The 12,799-nt window shown below is 28.7% G+C and overlaps 1 protein-coding gene across 1 annotated transcript; it reads right to left on the bottom strand.

The window, feature by feature from the left end:
* Nucleotides 1–288: 288 nt before the first annotated feature.
* Nucleotides 289–12,487, bottom strand: LOC134837805 (uncharacterized). The gene is made up of 6 exons (XM_063853195.1): nucleotides 12,425–12,487; nucleotides 6,412–6,543; nucleotides 2,695–2,816; nucleotides 1,654–2,172; nucleotides 798–1,127; nucleotides 289–732 (listed from the first exon to the last, which is right to left on the bottom strand). The coding sequence occupies exons 1-6, from the start codon at nucleotides 12,471–12,473 to the stop codon at nucleotides 289–291; spliced, it is 1,596 nt and encodes a 531-aa protein (XP_063709265.1). The 5' UTR covers nucleotides 12,474–12,487.
* Between the last annotated feature and the right edge of the window lie 312 nt (nucleotides 12,488–12,799).

A 12,799-nucleotide genomic window follows, 5' to 3' on the forward strand; every position in this document is an offset into this window, starting at 1 on the left:
ATAAAAATTGCCTTTTTTCTTACTTAATTGGCAACTCTACGAATATCATAAGCCACCAACTTTTAACTACTTAGGGTTCCTATTTTTTATTTCTTACAACTAAATTCAAGTGATGAGCAAAATAAGTTACTATATTGACTAAACTCTTAAGGATTCTTAATTTTACTTTCTAAAATTATTTTTTATGCGTGTGAGTAATTTTTTTTTGTCTCAATGACTGGCAGTTAAGGTTTACTCGTTTTTTCGTCTTTTTTCATTAATTTACAAAATACTTTTAATTTTTTTTCTCTAATTTTCTATCGGATTGCTGTTCACACTGTTCTTCAACGCATTCATATCTAAATCTGTTTCTGTGCCGTTCGACGCTTTGTATTTCGAGAAAAACGAAAGAGCTTTCATCAGTTGATAACTTTTCGATATCGGAAGATTTGAGTCATACAAGCTTTTGCTGTTTTTGCATTCGACGTAGAACCACCAATTGCACTTGAGGATCGTTTGATCGAATAACGTGCTTTCGGGACATAGGAAGGATTTCATGATGAGACCATTGTCGGTCAAAGCGCACACGTGAAATACCATGCAACCTAAATCCTCGTCAGCATAAAGTCCGGGGAAGTGTTTTTGATCGCCGCAATGGAACGAGGTTTGAGGTAAGTCAACTCGTGCAGTGAAATTATCGTCGAAATTTTTGTCGTAACCAACTGGATAGTATTCTTTAGGGGCGTTCATTACCTAAAAAACATCAAAAAATTAAATTAAAAATTTTTTTCACTCAAAAAATTTCAATAAAAACTCACTTTATGCCCGCTTAAATGCGCGTGATACTTCTTCGGAGGCTTCTTTTGTGTCGTTGAAGGCCTTGGAGTCGTTGTCGTCGTCGTAGTTGTTGTCGTTCTTCGTGTCGTTGTCGTACTTGTTCTTGTATAATTGGCCCAAAATTCTTCCTCGAGCTTTTTCTGCTTTTCGAAAATCGCTTTTTGGATTATGTCGACACTAACATTTGCTGCTGCTGCTAGTTCTTCAACTGTATGCCCTTTTAAGTCAACTGAGGGTATTTGGAGAGGCACTTCAGGCTCTTTTGTGTACACTCGATTCATAATTGTCTTCTTTGGCGGAGGAACAAATGACTGAAAATATAAAAAAAATATTAAAAATTTGCATTTAATGAAGTTTTGCTTAGTTTGAATTAGCAAAAGGCGATTTTCAAATTTTTAACGGTAATTTTTTGAATTGACATTTACAAATTTTTTGTTGAATTTTTATCAAAAATTGACAATTTCTGAGTATATTAGTTTAGCTTTCGAAAAATTTTCAGGATTTTGACAATTTCAAAAATTTAAAGTAACTTTTTTGACAGGTTTAAAATGAATAAAAATAACTGTCAAAATTTAATTTTGAAAATTTTCGAATTGAAAAAATTGACATTTAATTTTTAACGGTTATTTTTTTTGACATTTGAAAATTTATTAAATTGACGATTTAATTTTTTTGAAAAATTTTCAGGATTTTGAATAAATTGCATTTTTAGGCAATTTTTGACTTAAATAATGAATTTTCTGAAGAAAAGTGCGAAATTCTTATTTTTTTTAAATCAAAAGTCATTTAAAATATAAAAAATTTTAACATAACCTCAAAAAATTTTTTTTTACTTACATGAGCATATGGCGACACCAAATTCTGAATACTATTCTTATCGAACTGAACTACGGGTCCCGTTGAAATTCTCGAAATGGATTGCGGCAACGCCTGGAAGGTCGAATAATTCGGTACAACTGATGTTGATGGCACGTGACCTCGTGTGGGAAAAACTTGCGTCGTCTTGCTACTTGGCATATACGGAAGATCGTATTGTGTCGTTTGTTGTTGTTGTTGCTGCTGCTGAACTTGTCGATTCGTTATCGCTTTCAACGTTTCCGCCATATGTTCGTTCTCCAGCTTTGGAATTGGCTTGAAAGCGGGAACGCCAAGCGGCAGCGACGTAGCTTGCGTCATGGCGGGAACTTGTGGCATTTTGGCGCGCAAATTTGTCACGTGCGCGATGGGATTCACAGCGGGCGGCATCATGACAGGCGATCTGTAGGGAATGACAGTTTGCATCGTTTGAGGTCGCACGTTTTTGTTGTTGTTGTAAGTTTTTGTGGGCGCTCGTTTGAGGGGCGTTTGAGCGGTCGACTGAAAGTATTTAAAAACAAATTGCTCGTTAATGGTCAATGAACTAAAACAAACTATTATATTGTGTCAGCAGTGTATTAACGACATACTATTTTATTAGCTTTCACTAATATACACAAAAGTAAGCAACGAGGCAGAGCTATTCAATTGCTTTTCGCGAAAGAACTCGAAGATGACAGGAAAGAAAACACTCGAGTTCAAGTCATAAATTATTAATCGCATTGCCCGTAGCTGGATAAACCGTTACAATGCATATTTAATCAATCGAACGAAACTAGTTGATCTCGAAGTGAGAGTGAAATTATAAAAATTTCTTGTTATTTATTAGCATATATGCGAATATGTGGTCTCGTCGTGACCATTTTTCACGGTAACAGGTATTCGGCGAATTTTTATTACTCTTTAAAAAAAATTGTAACTCGTCAATGTCGCTCTTAATTCACTTCACTTCCCGTCTATAAAGCGATTATAATTTTTTTTCTATTTTTTTTTTTCAAAAAAATTTGACTTGAATGTACTCACCATAATTTTCTCGCCTGCATAAACGCCATTTGAGCCCGTCTTCACATTAAGCGATCGTCGCTTATTCGATTCTGTATTTCCTAACGACTCTCCGAAGCCGAGTTCGTCTCCTAAGCTAAAACCTGTGCACGAAACAAAAATTAAAAATTATGAAATACGGAGAAAAAGGTTCGTTCCAAATAAAGAAAAAATGAATATGCCAAAAGAAAGGGGGTCATCATCATCATCATCTCCCTCTCTCGGTTAATTACAATTTTTTGTTCGCGAATTTCGAATTTGGACATGAAAAATGCACGGAAATTGCTGCAGGCGGATTTGACCAGACTACTTTTTATTGTCGAAGTAATTACGTTATCGTCGTGAATTTATTGAGGTAATTCATCAAACGTAAATAATATAATGCGAGGTAATGAGTTTTTGGGAACTTTTTTTTTCTTTTGTTGTAATTGAGATATGAAGAGATTTCATAATGATCATGACTTGCTTTCTTTGTAGTTATTGTAGATTTTGCACGGTGATAAAATTAAATTATCGACAATTTAAAAATTATGGAAAATTAATTTTTCGATGTCGCAAATGTTTAATGATTTTTTAAATTTTTTAAGAAAAAAAAAATCAATTTAAATTAAAAATTTGTCGAATATGAAATTTTAATTAAAAATAATATTCATGAATAATTTTAAATGTTTTAATTAAAAAATACACAAAACGTATTGTTAGTTTTGTCAATTTTTTACAGATTTAAGCCGACAAAACACACATGTCAATTTTAATTTAACAGTTAAACATATGAAAAAAATTGATTTTCTGCTAATTAAAATTAAAAAAAAAAAAAATTTCATCATTGAAAAAATTATAAAAAAAAATTTGGTCTCAAATTAATTTTATTTTATAAATTAATTTAAAAATATTAAAAAATTATGAGAAAAAAAATGAATTTTAATTTTACTAAATTTTTTAATTTTAAAATAAATTTATATTTATAAAAAAATAAATAAATTTAAAAAATTAAATTAGTTTCCATCAAATAAAATAATTTTAATAAAAATATTAAATTAATGATTTATTTATTTAGGTATTATTTAGTTAATTTATTAATGAACATATTCATTTTTTTTTGTCTAATTTTCAATCTGATAACATTAAAAGCCGGATCAAACATATGCTCAAATTCGACAAATTTGCTGCCGGCGATGAGTACCTATCATGTTTCAATTAATTACTTAAAAATTTTTATCTCCTGTCATATCAATATTTCCTGACAGCTCATAGTCGAGGGTCAGTTAAAACTTGAAATAATGCGAAGAATTAAATATTTACAGAAAATAAATCGTTCTATTGTTGCTCATTGTAACCTTTTGCTCAATACGCTCTCAATCTAATGGTGCGTAACAAGCAAATATTAAATTTTAAATAAACAAAAGTCACTCGACATTTATATCTTTATTACTTTGAATAATGAAAAATCATAAAAATTCACAGTTTGCAGTAATTAACGTTGTAAATGCAGACTGAAGGTTGGACCAAAAGTTATTGAAGTTTGACACAAGGTGGTTTTTATAAAAATTTTTTAACATAATAATTATATTCAGCGATTGTTAAGGAGTTGTTTTTCCTTTTTGCTGCATGATGAAACACGTTTGTGACGCAGCTCATGGGTCACTAACCATCGATCATTCTTCCTTGTTAGCCCGCAAAAAAAAATTACAATATTTGTGCCTTCAAGCGCTCGTGATTGATTCGAAAGTTTCTATTCCATTCATTAAAATGTCAAGATGACCAACCTCCTTCTTGACTTCATTTTTTGGCGAATGGCAAATTATCGAGAGTGAATGAGAGAGATCAAAGTGTGATCAATTCACACGAAATAAAGAGAAAAGTCCTTACTTGTTCGACTTTTCATTGTTGCGCGCCAACTCTTTGTCGATTCATGCCATGAATATTCATGAAAAGTAATAATAAATAAATCTAGAGGTAAACAATTATCGTAATTTAAAAGCATTTCATCAATGTCTATCATAATCATGATGATGATCATTAAAGTGTTACGTTAAAAATAAAAATTATTATTTTGATTGAATTAAATGCAAAAAATTGTCGTAGAACACAAAAGACACGGAAAGTGCTTTTCAATGAAGCTATTTACAAGATTTCATTAAAAGATATAAAAAATTATAAATATTTTTTTTAGAAAATTTCATTTAATGCAAAAGTTATTATTATATTGCAAAATTATTACTACAAATATTATGATGATGGATGCAATAAAAATGTTTGCCAATCAATATTCAAATCTTTTGTCTCGCAGCGAGTAACCTCACTTACAAGACATAAAAAAAGGTTAAAAGCAAACAAATAAGTTCATATTGTTATTCAACCATTCATCTCTTTGGAGTCACCCGAGTCAAGAGAAATTCATGAAATGACCGACAGTCAAAGCGGGCGTGTTACAAATTGTTGTTAGACAAAATTTTCACACATACATTTAATTTTATGATTAGGATGGTACAATTAGTGAATGTGTTTCATGTTGTTCAAAATATAATTTAACGATTTAAATATTATTTGGATCTTTTTTTTTAAACAATCAAGTTCATATTTGTCAAAAGTGTTGAAATCCAAAAGTTTATTTGAAAACTTTCTCATAAATTAATTTCATGGAAAAGGTACTATCTTTGACTAATTGCAAATGTTGTCTCAAATAAATGTCTAATGGCTTTTTAAAACTTTACTTTAGAATAGTTTCGGCACTCTTCATGAATTTATTATATATGTTTTACGATTCATTTCTAAACACGAGCAATAGATTTCTCGCATATCAAAAGTTGAAGGGAAGGAGATTCATCAAAGACTGAGAAGTTACTCTTGGTTCGGGTAGATAAATGTTTCCATAATATTCTAGTTTGGCTTTTCTATTAATTTGTTCTGAAAAGACTTCTTGATAATCAAATGTTTTACTGTATTTTCCCAAGTTTGTTCTTGTTCATAAATTGTTAAATTAAACTCTTAGTTAGGTCAATGATTATTTGATTTCATCGTAATTGTCTGCCTGATTTGAAACATATCCGATTGGAATGCTTGGTCTTTTGTTGCCATTGTAGCATAGAAAATTTGATATGAGTAATATTTCTGTGAAGAGAATAGAATAAGTTAAAAATCTTATATAAAATTACAATAAAAAGTATTATTTGGTAAAAATTTTTTGCTTAAGGTTTAAATTTAAAATATTTCTACAAATTTTTATTTTTAGAACCTTTGAAGTTAAATGTAACTTTAATAGAAACATGAAACATTTTTTCGATTTGCTTCTACCTGAATAAAAAAATCATAAAACATTAAATGAAAAGATCTCCTCTGATATCTAACTTGACTTTTGTGAAGGTAAAAATTTTACAAGGTTTTGAGAAACGATGCGATGGTGAGAAATTTATCATTTCCATAAAAAATTACGTTAATTAAGACAAATCATGCGCGCGAGTTATGTACCCACAAAAAAAAAAGTTCGTAACATCATGCGATTTGTTTCAACATCGAAGAGTAATCATCGCAATGGCATAATAAGTAACGCACAAACAATAAAAAAGGGAAATTAAATACAAATTAATTCTTCATTTACGTGCCATTTTCACGTTGCGTACGAATTGTCGATAATTTTTCAATTATGGCACCGCTGTAGGAGGGCAAAGATAATTATAATTATTTAATCACAAAACTTACCTAAACCGAAATGGGCCTTCAACCCTCCCAAGTTTCTAACCCTAAATAAGCCGGATTTCTTAAAGTTACAATTGACTATGAAGCCGAAGTCAGACTCCAGCACGCATGTGCCTTCTATTCTGTTGACGGTACCTGAAAATAAAGAGAAACAAATAATAATAATAAATAATTAAGAAACCATCAATCATAAGTTTTTTTTTGCGTTTGTGGCGCGAAATAGTCGTAAAATTCGGCAGTAAAAAATAGTGACGTTTTCTTTGTTGTTGCTGTTGATTGAATTAAACACGGATCGTTATTATTTATTGTAACGTTTATGTTTTTAAAGCTACCGCATCATTGTCTGTTTTTGGCTTCGAAGTAAAACTGAGATATTAGCATCACAATGGCTTGTACATCATGTAAGCACTTGCTACTTTGTTTGCGATCGCATCTCACAGTGTGTGGTTTTCGAGAGTTTTTTTTTCAATCAGATGAGATGAAATGGATTATATACTTTTGTTTGGAAGCTTTTTAATTTTTGCAGACGTCCATGACAAAAATATTTTATTACACTTTATTGCAGGTCATCATCAGGAGGTGAGAAGCTTGAGAAAGTGACAAGGTTATTAATGGAACGTCCGTCAAAATATTTTTTTCGTTCACACAGTAATTTGTTATGATTATGTGATTGAAATATTGGAAGTCGTGCGAGCAATAAAAGGTTACTTTCTAGAAGCTTTTATTTGTTTGAGCGGAGGCGCGGCAAATGTCTTGTCATTTTATGAATATTTATATCTAATAAAAAATAATTTGACAGTTAAAAATTAAAGTTCATATGTCAAATTGAAGAAATTTGATTTAAAAAAAAATATTTTGAACTCCAAGTAAAGTAATTTGCCTTTAAATTTCAAAATTTTATTTTTGTGTATCTAAAAATTTTTTTTTCGTTAAATGAAATTTAACTCTTGGTTATTTATGTGATGAGTCATTTTTGATTGCTTTAATAAATAAAGTGTTAATACAGGGAGGGTCCAAAAGAAAAAGTAGTTGGTAATTTGATGACTCTTTAAGCTTTCAAATTACCTTAAATGACACGAAATTTCAAAATATGTCAATACTTTAACAGGAATTTTTTCAAACATTTAAATTTTGTAAAAAATTAAAAAAAAATTTCTTACATTTCTCAATTTTCAATTTAAAATTTTAAATATTTAAAAAAAAAAATATTTTTTCTTTTAAATTTTATATTTTAAATTCTTTTATTTTCTAAAGAATTTTTATTTAATTTTTAAATTATTTTTTATTATTAATTAATTTGATAAAAAACTTTTACTTTTAGATATTTGAAAAATCTTTCAAAATGGTCAAGCAACGAACCTCAAGTCACGTCGATTGTCGTGGGAACACGAAAAAACTCTTCAATGGCACGTCAAAAACATTTAAACCTGCATCGAGTGGGTCGACATGGATACAGTTCTGAGGTAAGAAGGTTAATTTTAATAATAATTTTTTTCAGTTAAAACAAATATCGGATGCTTAATTATTCCCCATGACTATTTAAAGTTACGACTGAGAAAATCAGCTCACAACAACTTAATTTATTAATTTTCAAGTTAAATTAAACGAGATTTATCTTAATACGTGAGCTCAGCTCCAGGAAAGTACGAAAATTAACACAATAAGCTGCATAAAAAATTTGTGAAAATAAACAAAGTTTGCATTGCATTTCATTGCATTGTTAATTTTTTTTCTTTTGCTATAAATCACTTCTTTTATTGCGCAACTAAACTCGATCTTGATTCATGAAAGGAAAACAACTAAAAATTAAATAAAGAAAAAAATAATTAAATTATGCACCATAGAGACGAAACAAGCAAAAGAGCTTACAAAACCAACAATTTTTTGACAATGAACATAAATGTGTATAATTTCGCTCGACTCTTGCTCGTAAAAAATTATATATTATTAGCAAATTTCGCACGTTCGTGGTTAAACGCGATGCAAGTTGAGTACTTAAAAGTTCCATAGTGTTACATCCGTAACAAAAATTATGTAGCAAAGAGAAGATGACTCAATTCACGGGAATTTTCGGCGATTATAAAACATAATAAAACAAGAGAAAAAGTAAAAGTTTTGACAAAATTTACGAAATTTCTTGTGATATCATTTCGTGGACAAACATTCATCATCTAAAAAAGTGCTCTAAATCTTCGATCAAGTGTAGGTTTGCTCTAATAAAATAATTTGTCATTAATATTCATTTCAACAAAAAATAATGGAATTCTGATTATCACCAATACATAAGTACCTGTGCGTCATACATCAACAAAAAACAAGTAATATTTATTTGTTTTATTTTAATTATTTTAATTTGAAGTGAAAGGGCAGCAAACTGGACCGGTTTTTGAAGTTCAATATCAAAAATCATTGAATTTCGTATTGTAGAGAAATTTTTTCGTAAGTAAAACTCGATTTTTGTATAAAATGTATAACGAACGAGTAAAATTCGAACTAGTTTAAATGTAATTTTTATACGTTTTCTTGTGTTTTGTTGTAAATAAATGTAATAAAAATAAAAATCAACCTTGCATGAGTCGATATAAGGGATGTGCCATCATATGGGCACAGAAAGGGCATGGCTGTAAGTTTTAAAAATTTTATAAGTTCATGGAATGAAGTTATGAGTTTTTAAGGTAAAATTTTAATTTTTTTGAATAATTTTAGTAAAACTGTGTAGATTTGACTAATTGTTTATTTTTTTTGCTAATTAGGTTGAAGAATTAAAACTTGAATTCTGGAGCAATTGAATACAGATAACATGCCAAAACGGCAAGTACAAAAAAAAAATTAACACATGTCAAAAAGACTGAAGAATCCGATATCCAGTTCGATATAGAAAAAGCATTTGATATAGATTTTACTTTTACCGAAGAATCACAAAACTGTCCGAATGCTTTTCCAAATTATCACAGAAATTGTTTCATCAACTGCAATCAAACATTTTACGTTATGTTTTCGGTGTTACAACTTGCTTGATCGATCGTTCATCCAAAAAATGGTCACATAATTGATGGAACAGCCATTTGAAAGCTCGTCATCATTTATTAAGCAAGCAACCAAAGGAAGTACATTTAGCGTGTTTATAGTATTAACAATACAAAGATGTTAAGAATTGATTACTTCTCAAAAAATTTAAGTTACTGAACTTATAACTTCAGTTTAAAATCTAAGTAGAATTGAGTTAATCTAAGCAATTCAAGATGAATTTTTATAAGAAATTTAATTTCTAAATTCTTTGTCTTCAAGATTTCATAGATTTCGTAGAAATCACGTATTTTTTTTTCAAAAAACAACTCGATTTCGTTCCAACAAATAAAAAAGTGTGCCCTTCTTGAAATTTTCATTTAGTCACGTCACTGATTTATTTATTCATCGTCTTGTTATGCACCGATGATACCATTTTCTGTACATCCACGTGGTATGGTGTGACGGAGAAATGCTGCTTGGTACTCGCTCTAATTGTGAAATGCATGAAAAATGATGATTAATAAGATTTAGGTGTCAATATAATTATCTCTCGTTAAATCTCGATGTTTCTCTACAATAAAGCGAACTAGACAGCTTTTTGTACGTGCCCATATAAAATAATGTTGTTAAATTAGATTATAGACAAAAAAAAATGTCAAGTCATGTCTGCATGTTATGATCTTTTAATACTAATAACTTGTCGTTGTTGTAAATAATTTGTACAATATACACAAACACGAGTAGGTAAAGCAAATAAACAAATAAAGCGAAGCAGTATCGAAGAAGAATAAAAGTAAATTTTTGTTAAACGCGTTCGCTTTCACTTTTTATATGATACAATTTAATTGTCTAGTTTGGAATTTCTTGCTCGTTTATTCAAATCCATCTCACTCTATGCACGTAATAATGAAAGCATGGGTGACCGACCGGGCAAACAACCGGAAACTGCATCGTTACCGTTTGTTATAATTTTTTTTTCACAACATCTTTTTTTGGAAAGGTGCCTGCACTCATGATCATAATTAAGATGAAAATTTTATTGCATTTTTGAAAGTCGACAAAGGAAAGTTGAACACAATGAAAAAAGGGACAAGTGACTTGTTCGCAAGTGACGAGGAACCTGCATGTTTATGAATATTCAACAACAATTTAAAGCTTATGTGAGGTAGAAATCTATCACTTTAGTTAAATTATAATAATAAAGAGCGACATAGAAAGTGTCGTAAAATTGTCGCACAAGAAAAAATCACGTCTTGACACTAATAACAAGTCAAATATCATTAAACTCTATAAATTTTTTCTTCTCTTAAACGACAAAAAATTAAAAAATGAGAGAGAGTCTTTGAGCAAATATTAATTTTTAATGAAAAATTGCATGTACTTGACACAAGTGTACCTTCAGGCAAAAGTTTTTGCAGTTAGAAATAAAAAATTGCAACAAATTATTTGCTTTCTGAACGGCAAATAACGGTTTAGTGCAACGCCCATGACGTGTAATGATGATTGAGGTGTGATGTTAACAAAAAGTGACCTTATGCCATAGATATCTGATACATGCGTGTGTAAGAATTGCCATGCAAAGCCTCTTTAATGTTTTTGTCGTTGCTCGTAAAGCAAGTAAAACACCTTTTACATAATTGCACGTTGTCAAGGTGCTCGGTGCATAGCAGTTTGTTCTATTTTTGTTGTGATTTTATTTTTTTTATTGTAGCTTACAGGTGAGTTTGTTACGAAAATTGCTTAAAGCTGTTATTTAAGAGACATTTTTAGGCGGTATGTCGAAAGTCACGTGGGTTATTTGTGATAAAAAGTTAAAATTGCACCGTAAAGTGTGAAAAATGGTTCATTAAAAAGTTAAAACAAAAAATAAATAAAAAATAAAAATTTACTGTTTTTAATTTAAAATTTAAGATAAATAAAACTTAATTTATTTGATTTAAAATTAAAATAAATTAAATTTAATATTATTTGTAATCAAAATAAATTAAAATTTAAAAAAAAATTGAATTACAAAAAATTAATTAAAAAAATTTATCAATTCTTTAGTTTGACAAAAAAATATTTAAAAAAAAATAATTTTATTTTTTTTTTTTATTTTTTTTTATTTATTTAAAAAAAAAATATTTAAATAATTAATTATTTTAAAATAATTTTTTGAAAAGAAAAAAATAATTAAAAAAAATATTATTATTTTTATATAGTTAAATGAATTTAAAAAATTATAAAAATAATTTAACGATAGTTACTATTTAAAAAAAATTTTTTTTCGTAATATTTTACTCAAAAAAACCGATAAATTTTTTACAAATTTCAAATATTTTCAATAAAAAATAAAAGATCCTTGAAATTCTAAAAAAAAATATTAAAGTCAAACTCAACCTGCCAAAAAATCATCTAAGATCAATATCTCATAAACCTAAATTCCATGAAAACGAGCAAAGTAATTATAACTCCGACACTTCAACATCCTGTCGTACATCAAATATTCATGTTGAGCAAAATGATGAATAATAAAAAAAATAATTAACATGAAATAATTTTAACTGCTGGTTTATCTTGATACAATTTTTTTGCGGTAATTAATTTTTTTCGGCTAAAACTAGAATATCTAGACTTCCGATAACTCAAGGTTTGCAAGGTCATCTGCATTATTGAGTTATATAAGAACGACCTTTCATACAAAATGAAGAAAAAACTTTTATTTCTTGTAAAAAAAAAGTAAATTCTTGACGTAAATTGTTCTTTTTTTATTGAAATCCATTAAAAATCGATTAATAAAAAAATGCAAAAATAATAAAAATTATAAATAAATAAATCTAGGTCGATAAATTATATATTATGAATGCAATTCAACGTAAAACGCAACATTCTTAGAAGAAAACTATGTAAAGTTACAGTTGTAACTGTCAATAATTTTTTTTTATAACGGAGACTCTTCGGCAGGTGTCAATCCAATTCACATAAAATTAATATTTATAAAAAAAAAATAGAAAAAATGAATACTCACTTATAAAATAAACGAGTAGTAAAACGACACTTTTCACCGCATACTTCATCTTTGCCCCGAATATTCCAAAAAAATGTTGAAAAAAAATTTTTTTTTCTGTTATCACAAATTTCGTCGCTTTATATTAAATCTTTATTTTTTGTTAATTTTTTCGTATATCTTTCTTTTTTGTTGTTGTTGTCATGTATATTCATGTGTTATCGTGTGGCTTGCTTTGCTCTCGCATTCACGTATCACCATCTCACTTTTTACTTTCGGACGTTTTGTTTTTTTTTTTTGGTTTGGTATTGTACTGCGAGCTACACACAGAAGTTAAAAAAACTTTCTACAAAAACTTGGCAACGTATTTTTAATAATAATTGACCATCATCATCC

Source organism: Culicoides brevitarsis, chromosome 1 (assembly GCF_036172545.1).
Source record: "Culicoides brevitarsis isolate CSIRO-B50_1 chromosome 1, AGI_CSIRO_Cbre_v1, whole genome shotgun sequence".
Classification (NCBI taxonomy): Eukaryota; Metazoa; Arthropoda; class Insecta; order Diptera; family Ceratopogonidae; genus Culicoides; species Culicoides brevitarsis.